General features: G+C 39.1%; 1 protein-coding gene and 1 long non-coding RNA gene across 9 annotated transcripts in view; one reads left to right on the forward strand and one right to left on the reverse strand.

The window, feature by feature from the left end:
- Nucleotides 1–20,944, reverse strand: part of MAP4K3 (mitogen-activated protein kinase kinase kinase kinase 3) — a 325,471-nt gene that overhangs the window by 263,535 nt on the left and 40,992 nt on the right. For 6 of the 8 annotated variants that reach the window (XR_011920413.1, XR_011920412.1, XR_011920414.1 and 3 more), the window contains exon 3: nt 594–684. The exons of 1 other annotated variant lie outside the window; for it this stretch is intronic. Coding sequence is in view for 4 of the 7 variants with exons in the window: in XM_072409172.1 (XP_072265273.1) it covers nt 594–684 (91 nt within the window). In the remaining 3 variants the exon portion in view is untranslated. Of the gene's footprint in view, nt 1–593; nt 685–1,968; nt 2,116–20,944 lie in introns of those variants that run through there. One more of the 8 variants, XM_072409171.1, reaches the window with a different exon arrangement.
- LOC140329083 (uncharacterized) lies at nt 2,153–20,758 on the forward strand. Its single transcript, XR_011920415.1, has 4 exons — nt 2,153–2,328; nt 2,921–3,034; nt 12,191–12,308; nt 17,963–20,758. It is a non-coding gene; the product is annotated as an uncharacterized lncRNA (long non-coding RNA).

The raw sequence follows: 20,944 nt of genomic DNA on the forward strand, positions 1-20,944 counted from the left end.
ATCATTAAAACCTGTAACGCTTTTGGTACAGAAATCTAGACATCAGTGAAACGCCCAGGTGGTTAAAGTTTGTAGTTTCTTTAAGGATTCAACTAGTTTTGTTTTTAAACTCCTGTGTTTTCCAACTCCACTTAATTCCCAGCCACTTGTATCACAAGCCAAGAGTGAGCAAGCTCAAGGTGAGTCTGCCCAGAACTTTAATCACGTGTGAAACCTTAACCACTCCCCCTTAGAGGTCAGCAAGAAAGAGGAAAATAAAGCTATTTAAAACAAAAACTGACAGTCAAACAGACACAACTCCCAAATACACAATATCAGAAAACAACTGTTTTCTAACTCCACCTAATTCTCAGCCTCTTGTATCACAAGCCAAAAGTGAGCATATTCTTAAACTAATTTCTGAAACAAAAGCTCTTCAATGTTGCTCTAACAAAACATAAAATTATTTATAGCAGGGAGATGTCTAAAAGTTGATTTGTGTCTCATATAATTTTAAGAAGCTGTGTCAAAAAATATGCCAAAAATTTATTTAAGATACATACAACTACAAGAGGACTGACAACCATATTTGACTGTTAAAGCACAATAAATACCTTAAGTAGCTGCCAAAGTATGCAACAATGTTTGTGTGTTTGCAGTCCTTCATCATTATAATTTCCTGCTGCACCACTGCAAAGTCTTCTCCTGCAGAAAAATGAGAGATAAATGAGAGATCGACTGCAATGTAAGCAGAAAGACCAGAAACTATTCTCGAGTTGGAAAACTATACACTAATACTTTCATGGAAATAGGTTTAGAACCATATAGAGAATTTTAATGTTAACTTTTATACTGAACAACTTCTTCTTTGATATAACCAATGTTTTTTTGATGTCCTACAAATTTCCTGAGGAAATGAAAACTGCAAAATACACTAAAATGCAAATGGGAATGATTTTATACAGTTTCTCATCCAATTGTTTCACAAAATGTGTTGTACAATTCATGTATTTTAATGTCAAATAAATTAAGGTTTCAACAATATGAGGTTTAAAGAAATTGGTTTATTAAGTGGTACCTGAAAAGTCCAGTAAAGTTTTTTGATCAAATATGGCATCTTCTTTAAAAAAATAACGCAAGATGCATTGCTGTCATAACAGTAAAATGGATTCAATGTTAATATTGATTGAGGTGACACATTTATGTTGATCAGATCGTCTGTATTCTGTATTATGTTGATCAGATCTTCTATATTCTCTTGCTACAAGCATGCTCTTCCAAGGTTCATAAAGCTATGAAGACAGTGACAATTGGGCAACTATCATTTTTAAAGGGTGTCAGCCTATCACTTATCCATACAATTAACCTTGTAGGAAACTTTCCTACAAGCAAAACTGTAGTAGTAAAATAACAGATCGCTGGCTGACACAGTGATCACCTAACACAGTTAACATGAAGTCATTTTCATCAGATGCGATCTATAACTATAAACCATGACAACTAAAAATGATTGCATGCTGTCACCATTCTCTGAAGACCATATACATTAAAACCACAATTAGTAACACAAATTAATTTAAAATACAGTATGCAATATCACAACAGACAACATGCATTTCTCCTGTATAAAGGAGCATTGGAAACCAAATACAGTACTACCGATTTATTTTAAAACTACAAGAGAAAAACATAATTAATATAATTATGATTGTGGAATGATAGCCTTAGGACTAGAGTTAGTTTCTAATGTAAATTAATATTCAGTTGGAAACAAAATGCTAAGTCCAAGCTAAACACCACTCATCATAATTTTAACATACCCATCATAAAGCATAGAGGTGGAACATTTACTGCTTTGTTTGATTGTTTTCAGAGAGCAACACCTGCAACAGGAACAGTTAACAAGGTGACTGTTTCTGTTGCAGGTCACCCTGAAAGCTGAACACAGAATGGCCTTGAAGGCTAGAGACCCTTGCGGTTAATACCAACTTGAACAAGAATCCATGCTGCGGACGATCATTTCTGTGCCAAAAATGTTAGACACATCGTTTATCCACCCCATAAACTTTGAACTTTTATGTTCCTATATGTTTTATATGGACTTCAGATTCTACTGTATTGCAGGGGTCCCCAAGCTGTGGGCCACTTCCATCTGACAGCAAGGTCGCGAAAGAACTGCGGGCAACGGAGACTCACTTCGTGAAGTGCTACAGCAAAATGGCTGCCTCCTTCACTGAGGACACTTTTCAGAAAGCCAGGCAATCCGGCAGAGCTTTGCAGCAACACAGAGAGAGGAGAGGGACCAAGCTGAGGAGATATACGAGCAGCAAGAACACAAGATACCTGGAGGTAGGGAGAGGGGGTACGTGTGTGGAGCCGTTTTCATAGTAATAATCATGGCATTATGGATTTATTGTTATATTAGTGATTGCATCTGCACAGTAATTAGTGAGATTCTTTTCTGTTTACTTCAAAACAGCATACAACCAATTAACAATTTGTTCTTTATTAAAAATGGCATGAAGGAATTCTATTACGCCAATAAAAGTGCTTTAAAAACAGCAGTGTACAAATGCTCAGCTTACTACCAGTGTACAATCCTAAAAATGAACTCTTCCCAATATACTAATCATTTTTGGTATAAAGAAGTGTTTTGTATGAAGTTTGTGTGAATTAAACAGCTTAATATCAAGGATAAGGATCTTAACAATATTATCACAGTTTGTAGGGGTACTACAATCTTGGTGTCAAAAAGGTTGGGGACCACTGCTGTATTGTACAATCTGCCTAATGAAATTTGACAATGGCTTAAGCACTCCTATACAGGAGTGATTCTGTATGCCTATAAGGATTGATGCATTTCCTTGTTTTAGTTAGAAACTCTGCTTTAACTACCAAGCATTTGATTTTCTCCATTGCAATAATAAATCTTCTTAATTAGGATCTACGGTCTCATATCTGATGGTCCGTTTGGAGAACCCCTAAAAGATCCATTCCAGGAATTCCCGGACAAGGAAACTTGAACTCCGAGGTGGAAGCAGAACCAGTGGCAGTGGTAAGAACCCTTTTTTCTTACCAATATTCTGCCGGCCGCGGCTAGTAGCGTTTTTTCCTGAGGATTGTCGGATTGGATCTAGGTTGGGATGAGACTGTGAGATGAATGTATCTGAAGTGTATAACCTGATACCTTGCTGTAAAGTTAATTTAACTTTGACAGTGGCAATAGAGATAAAAGAGGAGATTTGGGTCTTGCCTTTTGCTGCAATAGGATTTATCATATTTCTGTTGTATGTTTTGGTAAAAGAGCGTGACTTCAGAAAGAGAAGAGAGAGGTCAGCAACATATCTACCCGATTTAACCTCCCTGGCGGTCTATTCAGTAAATGTTGGTATTTTTATGCCAAAAGTGGTACATTGTTTTGCATCAATGTTTATTTTACAATTTAGGGCTATCAATCTTAGGCATAACACACTAAAATATGTCCAATATTTATTAAATTAATAAATCTTAAATAAAAAAAAACCAAAAATCTGTTAAAACAAGGCTGCACATAAATACTGAAACCTGTAATATAACTGTACAGTAACATGTATAATATATATATATATATATATATATAATGATTACTTTGTATTCGATTTAATACAGGTATTTTGTATTGAATCCAATACAAAAAAAATTTGAATTTCCCGTCATGCTCACTTGCACACACCAACATCACCGGGAATACCAAGGGGGACGTCAGTGCACTCGACGGGGGATGATCGGAGGAAGAGGACGCGGCCCGAGGATGGGATCTGACATGCAAGACGCCGATGGGACCAGGGAAGTGTTATTTTGTTTTTTTTTTAATGTTTTTAGCTACCCCGAGTGTGGTTCGGAGTACCGCTTTCAGCATGTTTTTTTTTTCCCCGAGGCACACTCGGGATTACTGCTAAGGGGGTTAAGAGACTGTCTCTGATTGAGTCTTTGGGTAAAGTTAGGTGAGCTATACATGAGACTAACTAAAAGACCATGTGCTGATTCCCCTTTCTGTCTTTGGGTGAAGTTAGGTGAGCTGTGCAAGAGACTAACAAGACCAAGGGCAAATTCCCATTTGTAACAGGTCGCTCCTGGCGGGATGGTCGTTCTCAAGTTAAACTTCAAGAATAATAAGAGACTAAGACATTGTGATTTTGGCTTGGCCAGCCATTCAAAATAAACTTAGGTGAGGGTTGGATGAGCTAAACAAAAACTGCAAGAGGCTAACACAAAAAACTAGGATTGAGATTAGAGGCAGGTGAAAATCATGGGCAATAAGACCTCAACACCCTCTAAGGGTGCAGATAGTCCACTCACAGAAGTGACTGATATAGTGACTGGTTGGGCAAGACCACTAATATCATGGACTGTTAATCGTTAAGATCATGATCTGGATAACATACCAAAGACAGGTCATATTTGCCACTATGGTTGATGGTGTGTAGTGATTATCATGGACAATTGCAGAAAACGAACAAAGGAAGATACATTGTCACAAGTATGGTTATTAAAAAAATGCAGCCAAAAAGATTGTAAAACTAAAGATGGTACACCTGTGCCAGAAACTGGGACATAAGTTGTTAACCTGGGTTGGTGTGAAGATCTGGTAATATGTCCCACTCAGATATGGTATGATATGAGGATTGGAATGTGTACATGCGCAGATAACTAAATGTTTGCATAAAGATTCAGACTGCAGAAGAAGCCAGCCTGGGTATATGTTATGTACACATTTATCTATTCATCCCCCTGGAGATTAGATAAAATATAGAATGGTGATGGAAGTATGATGCGCCCGGCATCATATGTATGGGAATCTCTTTTTTCCTCAGTGTCTTGCAATCTGAAGACCAAACTTACTGCTGGCTAAAGTTGTTCCAAGGACTCTGTGTCTAGTTCATATTGAAGTTTCAAGTGTGCTACTTCCTGCTCTATATTTTTATCATATTACTATGGACAAATTTGTCGGGAGACAACATTCTTCTTCCATGCGTAAGCATACCACTAAACAAAAACTTAAACCTGCACCAAAAGCTGACTCCCCTTCCCCCTCCTCACCCTTCCTTGTCACAATCTTTTTTCCCTATTGAACATTCGGAGGGGGAAGGTTCCAGGACCGATCCCATGCCTGCAACACCTGATTGCTCAAGTTTATCCAAAGTCCTAATGCCATACTTTGATGACAAATTTGATGGCTTACAAAAATCCATTGAAGCAGCACTAGCATGTATCTCCTCTAATACACAATTCATAGTTGAAATGGAACAGAGGGTCAGTGATTTAGAAGATGAGCTTCTGCAATCTAATACTAAAATTACTGCCCAAGACAATATACTTACATCAATGGAAACCAAATTAGAGGATTTGGAGAACCGAAACAGAAGACGCAAACAGAAAACGTTTTATTGGCATACTATAAAAACCTTTTAAAAGCCATGATTTATTTTAATTTCGTATTGTCCCCTTGATGAAAGTGCTAAATCCCCTACCTGCTACAACCCAGAGCATTGAAAGGGCTCATAGGATGGGCCCGGAGCGTCACAACATGAATCAACATCTACGTCCTGTGATAGCCAAGTACTTTCATTATGCTGACAAAGAATCTGTGTTGGGAACCTAAAGGAAAGCTTGTGATTTCCATGTGGAAGGCAACAAGACTCTACTGTTCTAGGACTACTCCGCAGCGGTTACACAAAAGAGAAAAGTTTTGCTCCAGTCTGTAAACGTCTGATAGATATGGGAGTTTGTTTTTCCTTCCTGTACCCAGCGATGCTGAAAGTCGCCTGGCAAGGGGAAACAAAATTGTTTGAGGATCCCGCTAATGCCATTGAAACTCTTCAATTAACAAATTCATCTTCAGAAGGACATTCATTTATAATTTCATTAAGCATATCTTTTCACAGTGCCTCCAATTTGCAACTGCTAACTCATTGTTTTTTCTAATGCATATTTTTCATATGTTTTTTTATGTTTTACGATTTCTACAAGCATTGTGCTCCTCTGATGGCGCACTTCGACAGCAGGTGTTTGTTATTTATTACAAAAAATGGATGCATACTGTTTACTCTGGGTTTTATTTTCAGTTCTGTCATTTATGGTTTACAGGCAATGTGCTTTTTATTAGAAGATGGGTGACTCCTATTCAGGGCGTTACTTTTCCTGGGAACTGGTTTCCCAGGATTTTTACACCACAGTTTTGGCAATTTTTTGACAGACCTGTGGTCACTGGCTGGTCTGGTATTATATGGAGTTTGATGCTTTCCACTTTGAACCCCCATGACAACCCCCATGAATTGTATTTCCTCAGTACTTCAGAAAGATCAATTTTCCTTAAAACTAGTTTCATGGAATGTGTCTGGTTTAAACAGTCCCCAAAAGTGTAAAAGGGTGTTAGTGCATCTTAAAAAAAAATGTCTCCAGATTTAGTGTTTCTGCAAGAAACGCATTGGAAGGAGGGCTAGGCCCTGTTACTCAGAGCCCGGTGGATAGGTCAAGTAATTCACACGGTTTATAAAAACAAAACAAGAGGCGTGGCACTTTTGTTTACCAAAAATCTACTATACAAAATAGTTTCCACTGAATTAGATCCTGCCAGTAGATATATTTTTGTAATATTGGAGATTGCGGGCACCACCTATACTTTTTGTTCTATATATGCTCTCAATACCAATTCGATTTTTTTTTTCACTGTCCTCCGCAAAAAGATTTTTTAACAAATTCTTATCCTAATCTCATTTTAGCGGGAGATTTGAATAGTCATTGATCCTTTAATGGATAGGTCGAAGCAAATCAATATTAGACCTGACCCTTCCACTTCTGAACTAAAACGTTTATTCTTGCAAACTCCTTTATTAGATGTATGACGTCTCTTCCACCCAACTGAGAGGGAATACACCTGTTATTCGAAAGTCCACTCCACATTTTCCAGAATGTAGTATTTTTTTAGCAATAGAAGGCTTCCCCCCATGGATTCAGAACATATTTATTGGCAACTTTACATTTTCTGATCATACCCCCTGACCCTCGAGTTGCAAGTGCAGCAGCCTTTTAGAATAACATTTTTGTGGCGATTTCCATCTTATCTATTTAAGTCTTCCTTCTTTTGGGCCTATATTCAATCTAATTGGGCGGATGGACTGGATGATAACCCTCAACATTGGGATAGCCTAGTTTTGTTGTGGTGTACTATGAAAGCCATTATGAGAGGTTATATCGTGTCTTTTGTGGCAAGACGCAACAGAGAACACTTTTATCAGTATAATACTCTTCATGAACAGGTTGCACAAAAATATAAACTATTTCTTCAGTGTAATGATAGAGAGGCTAGGAAGTCCTGGCAAGAGGTGGTTGTTCAATTAAATACGCATGTAGCTACCCGAGTGAAAACGCAAGCTCTTTATGCTAAGCACAAATTCTGTAAGTGGGGAAATAAAATAGGTCCAGATTGGCTAACCCGTTAGGCCCGACACGGTATATACTGCGAGCGAAAGATCCACTTTCTCATAGTTTTTATACGTCTCATAGTGATATCTTATAGGCCTTTCAAAGATGCTATCAAAAGCTTTATACTTCTCAGGAAGCCTAACCTCATTTGATGCAACGTTTACTAGAAAAAGCTAACTCATTAAAAACTATCCACAACTTGTAGGGAGCAGCTTAATGCCCCAGTTACTGAATCAGAAATTCTCTGCACAATTGGTACCCTGGCCTCCAATAAAACGCCGGGCCCAGACAGGTTTTCAGTGGAATATTATAAAATTTTAGCACCTGAAGTAAGCCCTTTGCTCGCAAAAGTTTACAACAAAATATTATCTCATCAGACTCCTTTCTCGGGTTTTAATGAAGCCTACACTACCTTAATTCCAAAACCTGGTAAAGATCCTAACTCACTTCCTTTTTCATATAGACCAATTTCATTGTTGAATTGTGACTATAAGATTTTGGCTAAATTGATGGCAAACAGGCTGCAGATGTTTTTACCCACTATATTATCTAATCATCAGCTGGGTTTTGTACGTAACAAGCATTTAACAACTGGGATTCGGGCGGCTATTGCACCGACTGTACAGTCTACCAAGTCACATAACTCCAAATCCATGCTGGTGAATTTGGATGCAGAAAAAGAATTCAATAGAATGGAATGGCCTTTGCGCAACGGGCTATTATCTCACAGAGCTTGTAGACGTGTTTTCCTCCTACATCCAATACATAGTTCTCCCCAGAGGTTTTTAGCCGGTTGCTCCGCCCAGCTGATTTGAATACCCCGCCCAGCTCTCGGCAGCTCTCATCCTCGGATGCACGGATCTCAGTGAGGCTGCTCTGTGTCATCTGTGCTTTGTGTCATCCGTTCAGAGGATTGCTGCTGCCGATGAGAGGTGAGCACACAGTTCAGCCTTCATGTGAAGGAGACACAGGCAGCCCCGCCCCCATCTCATAGCACGAGCTTTGCCTGTGAAATGTATCCACCTCTAGCTCTGCGTGTGAATTCTGCATCCTCACAGCTCTGTGTGTACAAACCTCCATATCTCCAAAACTGTATGTCACAATGACATGTAATTTTCAGGGTGTACAGGGACCCTCATAGATACTGGTTATTGCAATTTCAGCCCCCCAACTTTAAAGAATTTCAAGATATGGGGGTCACAAATGTAAAAAGTTTGGGGGTTGCTGTTTCGGAGGAAGTGCAACTAGGAGTCCTAAACTGAAAGTGCAAATTGGGGACCCCAAAGCCACTAACATAGCAAGGAGCATTGGGATGGGGCCCCTAAATATATACCTACCTGTCACAAATCTATACCTATGAAACTACTGTCTGCTTCTTTTCTTTGTACACCAATTTCTCTTAGGGTGGGGGTACAAAACTGAAAATATAGGTGCAAGCGTCGGGCACATTCTCCCCTTACAATCTCATTACTACAGCATCATTAGAACATAAAACACTCTGCTCATCAAAATGGGCTTCCCTGTCTTGTTACACATTCCTGTCCACTTATCTAACATTCTGAACTTCAATTGGGGAATTGGGAGGTGTAAGAAACCAAAAATATAGGTACAAGTGGGGAACATCTGTGACTAACATCCCCTAAAACTTCATCACCATGGGATCATTAGAAAATGAACCCACTACATTTTATTGAGGTTGAGGTTACTGGAAGGTTACAGTTGTGTGTAACAAGGAAGTGCATTTTGATGGACAGTTTTTTCTTAATTATGTAATGATGCCATGGTGATGAAAGGTGATAGTCACAGGTGTCTCCCACTTCCACCTATATTTTTGTTTCCCTGCACCTCTTAATTCTGGAGAAATTGGGGTTTGAGGTAAGATGCAGACAGATATGTGTAACAGAGCAGGGAGCACATTTTGCTAGGTAGAGATTTCTGTTCTCATAATGCCATACTAATTACATTTTAAAAGGGTTTAGCCACAAGTGTCCCCCACTTGCACCTACAGTTTCAGTTTCCTATGCCTCCACGTGTACCTTAAAAATTTCAAGGTAATACAACCAACGGTTTAGGAAATATGAAGGTTTGAACACAGCGAGTTGTTAGGCTGCAGAATTTGACAAGCAGCTTTTACACTCACATAGCGATCACACTGCGCTGCTGATGACATCATTACACACTGCGGATAAACGTCACAAACTGTTTTTATATAGAATATGGGCAGTGATGAGAGGGGGTCACTGGCTGTCTTGTCCCTATCGGATATCACATGCATGATGCTATTAAAGCATCGCCACATTTTTAACATTATATTAAAGAGTGACTTTCTGTACAATATCTACGAACGATCGTGTCGTTAACTCTATGTGCAGGATCGGTGCTATACGATCGTTCATATATATCGTGCATGAACGTTCGTCGTTCGTTTTCCAACGATAATAATTGGAAGTGTGTATGTAGCTTAAGAGGTTACTGGATACCCATGGCATAAACAACTGGGTGCACTAAATTAGGCGTGTTTTGACACACACTCTTTTTTACCACCCGGCTACAGCTTCCTACCACCCGGCTGAAAAACATGTTACACCATAGAAGTAGGAGAAAACATCTTCTAAATAGACACTCCTCTCTTTTTTTTACCATATTGGGGCAATTTGGATCTCCCACATTTATCCTATTTCTCCTTGTTGCAGAAATGACCTACTTTTCACACTCTAATGGTCAACTAATTGGTGGATGGCAGTGCGAAACGACCCCTCAGGTTTGAGGAGGTGGTGGATGAATTTCCCTTTTTGAGGTCAGCAGTTTGTGTTTTCATGCAAATACAGTCATACACTTCGAAGGTATTGACGTCCCTATCCGCTAGGGATTGGAAGAATCCTCTGGATAGTTTCCTGTTAACAGGCAATCCCTCTAGAAAAGCAATCACGGAAAATTATACGACGATTAGATTGGTTTTAGTTTACTCAACCACAAAAACGGGTCTGGTTAAATGGTCTGATCATTTCCCAATAAATCAGCTGATGATATCCATGTTCCATTCTCTAGGGCGTGGTCAGTCCTTCCTTTAGCAAAGTACAGGGAAAGTACTCTCAATCTACCATGGGGTGTATATCTCCCCACAGCGTGCATATTTGATGTGCTATGCCTCTACCTCTAACTGTCTTTAAGTGTGCACTGGATCGAGCAGACTTATACCAAGCTGCCATAAGATAAAACGGTTCTGGCAAGAGGTGGCTCATTACAATACTTCATATTTAAATTAACTATGTTCCACGCACCCCAGAATGGGTTATTTTAGATACCTATCATTTACAAGGTGCAAAAATTTAGGGGCAGCCACAGTTTAATAGCTATCCTCTCAGTTGCCAAACAAACAATACTGCATAAATGGCTAGACCCAAATCCACAGACACTTGGGCTTTTTCAGAAAAAATTGGGATATGTTTTCAGAATGGCCTAGATTGAGGCATCTCTGGATTAGGAAACAAAGGTTGGAAAATGTTTTGAAATATGGGAATCCTATATAGAGACCGAGTCTCCTTCTGTTATAATCCTGATTGTTGTTCTGTTTTTATTGTTATTTATTGAAACATCTTTCAATAAAAAGTTTAAATAAAAAAAAGTCCCTGTGAAGTTCAGAGTCTATTGAAATTAGAGCACCTTCCCCTCCTAATCATTATGTAGCAGTTCAGTAAATGTTGCAGTTACATATACAGACTGAAGATAGCATATAGGTGACTCAGCAAATACTGTTGTGCTTATTAAGCCAGTAAGGATGACAAATTACTGGATACGTTTAACTACTTTTGAGATAGAGTGACTATAAAAATGTCATACCTGCAATTGGAAAAGACAAGAAAATGTATAATTTTGATGGCAGATGTCGTATGTACCCTTCATACCAGAAACACAGAATTCCCTGGATGCTGAGGGGAATATATTTCTACTTACTGCTATAACTACGTGATTTGGTTATTAAATATCAAATATGTCAGGTAGTTAAAGACATCGTAAGGAGAATAGAGGAAATTTATAGAGTATAATGTAAACTTTGACATCCTTAGTATAGCTCTAACTTTTTTAGCTATGTCAGGAAAAGGATGAAAATATGGTGATTATTTATTAATATGTTGTTCAGTGGTTCGGCCTATCCTGTTTTTATACTGTATTTGCAGATTTAATGGGCTTATTCACTAATATAGTGAACTTGTCAATGTCTATACTCCGAACCCCATACTACTTTATATGGGGAAATAATGGTCTTTTTTTCTTGGATAGGTTAGGTTGGATAGGGTGAGATTTCTACAAAAAGAAGCCGATTTAATTTTTTCCCATTATATTCTTCTAATTGTTTAAATGTTTTATAATTGTTTTTTAAAGCCAGACACGCTACAGTTAGTGAAATGTATGCGGGCCCCCATGCCTCAGAAAAGCTCCCTACAAGACTTTCAAGGTGTATCAAGAGCCAGACAGTAACAGATATGATGACACGAGATGTTGTGAATGAGAGTACTTCCCTGATTCTATAAGGGACTCACATCCTGCAGAAGAGGGGCTCTTGACCCAGGAGGTGAATGTAGCACTGTGAATCTATTGCATCATAGATAGGAGGGAAAGATAGTGTGACCCTCAAATAGGGTCAGGAGAAGGGCATGTGATAAAAATATAGGGGGTCTGTTTATAGCATATAAAATATACTCTGCTTACATGAAGAATAGTTACTTCTTTGTTTGATTGTTTTCAGAGAGCAACACCTGCAACAGAAACAGTCATCCAGATTACCCTGAAAGCTGAACACAGGATGGCCTTGAAGGCTAAGAGACTCTTGCGGTTGATACCAGCTTGAACAAGAATCCAATATGGTGAACAGCTATTTCTGTGCCAAAAATGTTAGACATGATTTATCCACCCCATTACCCCCCGAACGGTAGCCCCGGGTGTGACTCAGGGTAAAAAAAAGTTTCCAAGAGCGGTAACCTCAAGTCACGCTCGGGGAAGCTAAACCAATGTAAAACAATGATAGATCGAGTCTTACCTAATCCGCCGGCTTCCTCCTTCGCAATCCTCGTCTTCTTTCTTCCTCTGGCCAGCATCCTCTGCATCTGATGAGTCTGTGCATGCGGACGTTTTGTTTGGGGCGTGGTGGGAAATTCAAATCTATTTGTATTGCATTCAATATATTGAATGCAATACAGTGAATTTATATATGTAAAAGAAATACATTGGCTTTCATGAACATTTATTTTACAGTATAATACAATAACATGAGTATTTATTTATTTGTTTAAATTTAATTTATTTAATTTATTATTTTGACATGGTTTTGTGTTTCAAACTTTATTATACTCATACTATTAAATTATACTGTAAAATATTGTAAATGTAAAATACATTTTCATGAAAAACAATGTACTGCTTTTAGACAAAACTCTGGACAGAGATTAACCCAGGAGGTTAAAGGTTTGTGAACTTTTATACTAATATGGACTCCCGATTATACTGTATTGGACAATCTGCTTAGTGACAATTAGATAACGGCACACAAGTGATTCTGTATGCCTATTAAGATTGATGCATTTCCTTGTTTTAGGGAAAACTCTTTGCTTTAACTTCTAAGCATTTGATTTTCTTAATTGGGATCCACTGTCTCATCTCTGATGGTGCTTTGGAGATCCCCTAAAAGAACCGGACACGTATCCCCTAAACCGCATATCAAATTGACTTGAAATTTTCAGGGTGCAAAGGGAACCCTAATAGTTAGTAGTAACCAATTTCAGTCCACCAGCTTTTAGGAATTTCAAGATTTTGGGATATGAAGTTTACAAACGTGTGAAAATACAACATTGGGGTTGCAGTTTCAAAAACAAGTGGGTCTAGGATCCCTTAATTAAAAAGTGCAAATTAGGGACCCCAAGGCCCACCTACATAGCAAGGAGCATTGCAGTTGGGCCCCTAAATTGAATCTATAATCTACTGAATTAAACCCATAACTGTCAAACTACGTTACCCTATCTGCTTCTCTTCTTTGAATTCCAATTTCCCTAGATTGGGTGTACAAAACCAAAAATATAGGTGCAGTGAGAGAAACCTTTGGCTACAACCCCCCCCCCCTCCCCTTACCAAATTTTCATTATTATGGCATCATCAGAATATGAACAAATTTACCAACAAAACGCTCTGCTGTGTTACACTTTATTGCCCACTTCTAACACTTGAGCCCCAGTTTCTTTGGAAAGAAGAGGTTTAAGAAAACAGAAAATTTGAGGGGATCATCTCTGGACAACATACCCTAAAATGTCATCAACATGGTAATTTTAGAACATAAAAAACTCTGCCCATCAAAACAGGAAGATGTTAGCCACAAGTGTCCTCCACTTGCACCTATAATTTTGTTTACTTGCACCTCTCTGTTCTAGAGAAATTAGGGTTAAAGGTAGGAAGGTGTACAGATGTGTAAAAGGGCAGGGCATTTTGATAGGCAGTGTTGTTTACTTTATAATGATGCCATAATATACATGCGTTTTACATGTGTTATATATGTGTTCCCCCCTTTTACCTACATTTTCTATACCTCTCCATTTCTGATAAGTTTGGGTTCAAGAGAGAAGAGAGAGAAGCAGAAAGGGTAGTATGTAGTATGACAGTTATAGTTTTGTGAAAGTTAGGTAAAAAAATTACCATTTTCAATTTTGGGCTTTTAGTTTGCAGACCCAAATGTTCAATTTTCACAAGTTTCCCCCCATGTCTTGAAATTCTTTAAAGAAACTTTGGTTATTAGCTATGAGAGTACCCTGTGTACCCTAAAAATGTCAAGTCATTATGACCAAAAATTTAGGAGATCTGAAGGATTGAATATGGGTATTGGCTGAGGATTGATATGGTTGTAGAGCTGCAGAATATGACAAGCAGACTTTACACAAATACACTGCCGTCTCATTGCACTTCTAATGGCATTATTACACATGAAAACTCAGATGGATAAATTTCATAGGCTTTTTCACTGGCTTTCCTGCCCCCATCTTGAACGATGCTCTTAAAGCATCTATACATTATACAAATGGTGACTTTTCCCCTGGAAATATTAGAAAAATGTGGAATTTTTTATTTTATTTTTGGGGGAGGACCTTTTACCTTCCGTCTTTATGGTCATGGTGGTAAGGACTGAAAGGTAAATCCACAGCCGTGTGTGTCACATATGGAATGCATCATCAGGGCTTTTCTATAATGTAAACATTTAAACATTTTTAGGAAGAAAGAAAATGGCAGCGCTGGATGGAACGATGAGCATTGGAAAGAAGAGGGAAAGCTTGGTGGACAGATCAAATTAATTTTTTTTCCCCCACAAAAGTTTTAGTTTATTTAGATTTAGCACTAGAAGGCAACATCTGAAGTTTGGCTGAAATCACACTCGCAGTAATATTGCATTTGCTGCATTTATCCTTCGCTTTCCTCTTGCATAGTTCTCCCCAGTCAGGTTTGGGGGCGGGCCGCCCACCTGCAGTGATTATTCTGCCTGGTACATTTTCAGCAGCTCTGAACGTACACCGGAGAGGCTGCTCTGGTTGCTCCGTTGTCCGCTGATAAGAGCTGATAGCTGATTGGAGCCGGGCGGAGTAAGGAGTGCACAGCACAGCTATGAGGAGATTGGGACACAGGCTGTCCCTCCCCCCTCTCATAGCTGTGCCGAGTCTTTTGAAAAAACATTTTTAAAAACCCACACCATCTAAACAATGTCTCCGCCCAGTAGGTGTGTGTAATGACATCATCAGAGCAGTGTGTGTATAAATGCTGCATGTCACATTCCTCAGCCTTACAGCTCTCTGTGTATAAACCTTCATATCCCCTAAACTGTATATCATAATGATTTGAAATTTTCATCATATAACTGTCATACTATGTTACCCCGTCTGCTTCTCTTCTTTGAACCCCAATTTCCCTAGAATGGTGGGGTGTATAAAGCCGAAAATGTAGGTGCGGGGGGGGGGGGCACTTTTCAATAACCCTCCACACTAAAATTTAATTATTATGGCAAACGCACTGCCCTGGTACACATTACTGCCCACTTCTAACACTTGAACACCAATTTCTCTGAAGTGGGGAGGTGTAGGAAACTGAAAATGTGTGGGGAACATCTGTGGATAACACCCCCTAAAGTTTTATCACAATGGCATCATTAGAACATAAACTCTGCCCATCAAAATTAAATTGGAGTTCAGGTAAGGTACTAGTAGGGTACACTCATGTGTAACAGGGCAGCGTGTTTTGATGGGCAAAGTTTATGTAATGAGGCCATAGTGATGAACGTTTTGGGGGGTTTTAGCCACAAGTGTCCCCCACTTGCACCTATGATTCTGTTTATCTGCACCTCTCTGTTCTAGAGAAATTAGGGTTCAAGGTAGGAAAGCGGACAGTTTGATGGGCAGAGATTTTTATGTTCTAATAATGCCATGCTAATGACATTTTAGGGGTTTATACATCTGTTCCCCACTTGCATCTACATTTTCAGTTTCCTGCACCTCCCCATTCCAGATAAATTGGGGTTCAAAGAACAGAAGCAGGAAAGGGCAGCATAGTATTACAATTATAGTTTGGTGAAAGGTAGGTAAAATATTTAGAGGCCCACCCCAATGCTTCTTGCTATGTATGTGGCCCCGGAGGTCCTTAATTTGCATTTTTATTTTTGGGCTCCTAGGTGCTCTTTCTTATAAAACAGCAACCCAAATCTTCAATTTCCACAAGTTTTTAAACTTGTGATCCCCATATTTTGAAACTCTTGAAATTAAAAAAAGAAATGTTGGTTATTAGTAGCTAGGAGAGTCCCCTGTGTACCCTAAGAATTTTAGGTAATTACAACCAACAATCCAGGAGATCTAAAGGATTGAACGCAATAAGTTGTTTTAGGCTGCAGAACATGACAAGCAGACTTTATACACACACAGCTATCACACTGGGGGTGGATAAATTTCACTGGCAGTTTTTGTTTTTGGAAGTGATGAGAGGAGGGCACTGGCTATCCTGCCCCCATCTGCGATCACATGCATGATGCTTTTTGTGTTACCTAGGTATAGCGCTAGGAGGTAACATCTGAAGTTAGGCTGAATTCACAGTGGCAGCAAGGTTTACTCCTCACTCCTCTCGCCAGGAACCACTGCTGCTTGAAAAACTGATAGGCCTGAAAAGCCCAGCACTTATTATTATTACACTATTTATATAGCGCCAACATACAAGTCCTTAGTCATGTCACTGAATGTCCCTCAAAGGGCTCACAATCAAAATGTCCCTACCATAGTCATATGTCATTATTACAGTCTAAGGTCAATTTTGGAGGGAAGCCAAATAATCTAACTGCATGTTTTTTGACTGTGGGAGCAAACTGGAGTACCCGGAGGAAACCCACACAAACACAGGGAGAACCTGCAAACTCCATGCAGATAGTGTCCTGGCCGAGATTCGAACCTGGGAACTAGCGCTGCAAAGGACAGAGTGCTAACCTCTGAGCCACTTACCGCCTGTTACAAATCCCAGGTGCCCAGCAGTTATCACGGGTTACCAATCCCAGGTGCCAAGAAGTAGTCACATAGGAGGGGCATTTTTTTTTACTGCTAATGTGAACTAAGCCTAATTTGTTAGGCCACATTAATCACAATATTAGACTACTACAAGGGATTAAACTATTAAAACATGGAACTCTAGGGAGTTGGAATAAAACACACAGCACTGGACTGTTAGAGCATAATACAAAAAAAAATGGAAAAACTGTACATTCTAACAAGCCAGGCATTAGAAAGTTGGAACATAGTATAGGGGACAGGTAGAACACTGACAATAGCAGGGGTTACTGGATACCTATAGCATAAATAACTAGGAGCTCCAAATTTTTTGGCCCTAGCCCTGCCCACTTTTTTTTTACCACCTGGCTACAGTTTCCCCCCACCCGGCTGAAAAAAATTTCACTGCTGCTTGAAAAACTGCTAGGCCTGAAAAAGCATATCCCTTACCGCCTGTTACCAATCCCAGGTGTCTATCAGTTGCTAAATAGTCCCTCAGGAGTGGTAAATGGCAGTTTTTTATTGCTAATGTCAACAGGGTAGATTGACAGCTTCCTGGACAGTTTCAGTTTAAAAAAAGAAATCCACCACTTTGCTAGTCGTTTGCGGCCACAAATGTCTGTAAAAGCCTAGCAGTTACCGCCTTTTACCAATCACAGGTGCCTTGCAGTTGCCAATGGGAACTTGGGAGCCAAAAATGCTACCATTTCTACTGCCAATGTGAATTAAGCCTAACTCATTACAACAGTGCATTGATTACACTATTACACTGCTACAAGTGATTACACTTGTTACAAAACATGGGACACTAGGAAGTAGGGTCAAGACACATATAACTGGACAGCTGGAGCATAATACTAAAAAGATAGAAAGATGGATCATGTTAAGGGGGCAAGCAATACAATTATTAATATACAGGGTGTCCCAAAAGTCACTACACACTTCCTTTTTTCTTTTTTTTGTTCCAGGTATCATTTTGGAGGAATTTGAAGCAATCAGCATTTGACAACTTAGGCTTTGCAGTTCTTGTCAGCGTATCATTCCTTTAACCATAGTTCGCCAATTGAAATTGGAGCAACATTGCAAAATTGCCGCTTGGCAAGAAGTTATTCAGTGTGAGAAGTTTTATGGCCGTCACACTGCTCCAATGCGTGACACAATTTATCCATGGAATGTTTCTCGAAACAAGATCTGTTCTTGATAAACCACGCAGCGGAAGGCCTGCTACCACCACTGATGAAAACACTGAAGTCCTAAGCCAGGGAAGTCCACACGGAGGGCTGCACTGGAACTTAGAATCAACAAAAGCTCAATTCAGCGGATGTTTTGGAGAGTGATAAAGCTCTACCAACTTCAAGTTGTTTAATAAAATTTAAGAGGAAGATTATCATGCTCATGTGGAAACATGTGAATCACTCCTACACCATTAACAAAAGGACTCTCAGCTCTTATAAAACTTATGGTTCAGGGACAAGTCTATCTTTCATGTCTCTGGTCAGGAAAACTGACACAAATGTCGAATTTGGGGAAAATCAAACCAAGCAGAAATTCTTGAACATGTCAGAGACTCTCGGAAGCTAGTGGTTTAGTGTGCAATGTCTGGCACTGGGCTGATTGTACCATTTTTCTTCCGCGATGCATCCTGTAACATGACCATTGTTACATGTAAAAATTTTTTCCCCTGTAAAAAATGCGGCCAAACTGCACCGAGGTCATCAGAAATCGCTGAGGGATGCGAACGCCGAGAAGACGGGGATCCGACTAAGAAGAAGGGGGTACGACGCTGGAGACAGGCATTGATGGTGGAAAATTCGGCTGGAGGACGGGAATTATCTCTGTATTTCCATGCAAACAGCGTTACGTTTTTTTTGCATGGAAATTTATTTTACATTGTAGGCTGTCATAATCATAATAAGTCAACCAAACAGGTCTGATCAAAATTTTTCATACCTGTGAACTTTCGGGGCTGATAACACTGGTCAACAAACATTTTCTTGCCAAACAGATTAAGGTCATTTTAGGTATGTTTGATACAGATTCCAAATATGGTATTGGTTTTCCTGGATTGGCTCTATTTTTTAAAATGAAGACCTTAATAATAACCTCATAGAAAACTAATAAAATATGAAAATTAGGCAAAATTAAACTAGATATGCCAATGTATATAAAAATAAATTTTTGAAATACTTAATGTCAGTATATTCTATATTCAGTATATTTACATCACAAAAAAGTCATTAAAAACTCAGTTTGTATGATTTCCTAATATGCCAATGATCAGGAGGACAATCACGTTAAAGGCTCCAGCAGAAGACTACCATCATGAGTCCATCCCATCTGCCCCACTACCTTCCTTTAATCGCCTTTATATCTTGATGGAACCCCTCCCCTTGTTCCTCAATGAAATTGCCAAGGTTTTCTGGAAATGTTTGCAAATGGCTATGGAGATAGTGTACCTATATGCTCATAGTAGCACCCAAATTTTTAAAGTTTAAGAGCAAGTTTTGCACCAGTTCTTCATAATTTTGTGTGTTATGGTTACCCAACCATGACATAGCTGTGCCAGACAGAATCTTCAGTATCAGTCATGTAACTTGTGAAACTTGAATCATTCAATCAGACTCTGACAGTCTCGCAAAAAATTCCTAGAACTTTCGGTGGGTTCATGAAATTTTGCAAATTCCATTAGGCCGACTTTAAACATTAAAAGCAAAGCCCCTATACATGTTAGGACAACCAAAATAAAAAAAAAGTTTCAAAAGTTTCCAGAAAATGGCAGGCAAAGTGACAACAGGCAGTAGGATTTTTGCGTGATTGATAGCGTCCAGAAGGCAGCATAAACATTAGGACATTCAGAAAGGGTGAATTCAACCAGCTAGCAACAGTCTTTGCCCTCAAAAAAGCAGGAAAACCCATTGCTATTTAATGTATGCACCCCTATTGAATTTACATACCTGCAATATTTGTTTACGCTATATAAATCCCATTTATTATTATTAATAATTGCTAGCTGGCATCATGACCTGGATGACGTGTTAGGAATGACACCCATAAAGTTGTGGACAAGTAGTGTGGTGACATTAGGCAAAAGGATGGAGGACCAGAGATGGAGCGTGGGAGCCAGGGAGACTGCATTGGTAAGAGTCATAAAGAGCTGGGTGCAGTGCATCGTCAATGCCACGCAGAAGTGTACAAATTTTAGTAAATGGAGTACTGACAGGTGGCAGCAGCAAACAGCAGGAGGAGGAGGAGGCGGTGGACCCTGAGAGGAGTGTGGACGGCATTGGTAACTGGCATCTAGAACTGGTTACTGAGCAGGCGGCAGCAGCAACAGCAGGAGGAGTTGGCTGTGGGCCCTGAGACAGAGTGCACAAACGCCACGCCTTCCCCTGCGTCTACCGCTCATCCCTTACTTATTCCCGAAAAAATGCAACTGTACCAAACGGTTTCTTTGGTAAATAGCAAGTGGTATCAGAATTAAATATCTGTATTTTTTTTGAGAGAGATACAGAATTTTTTTTGGATTTGTGGATATATAGCAAGTGCTATCACAGTTAAATATCTGTATTTTTGGGGAGAAATGCAGAAATTTTTCTGGCCTTTTGGATAACAAGTGCTATCAGGTTTAAATATCTGTATTCATTTTAGAGAAACACAGAAATTTTTCTGGCTTTATGGATAGATAACAAGTGCTATTAGATTTAAATATCTGTATTTTTCTGAGAGAAATACAGAAAGTTTTCTGGCTTTGTGGAAAGAAAACAAGTGCTATCAGATTTAAATGTTTTTTTTTTTTAGAAAAATACAGACATTTTTCTGGATTTGTTGATATATAGCAGTTGCTATCACAGTTATTTATCTGTATTTTTTGAGAGAAATACATACATTTTTCTGGCTTTGTAGATATATAGCAAGTGCTATCATAGGTAAATATCTGTATTTTTTGAAAG

The sequence above is a fragment of the Pyxicephalus adspersus genome, chromosome 4 (assembly GCF_032062135.1).
Source record: "Pyxicephalus adspersus chromosome 4, UCB_Pads_2.0, whole genome shotgun sequence".
NCBI classification, from domain to species: domain Eukaryota; kingdom Metazoa; phylum Chordata; class Amphibia; order Anura; family Pyxicephalidae; genus Pyxicephalus; species Pyxicephalus adspersus.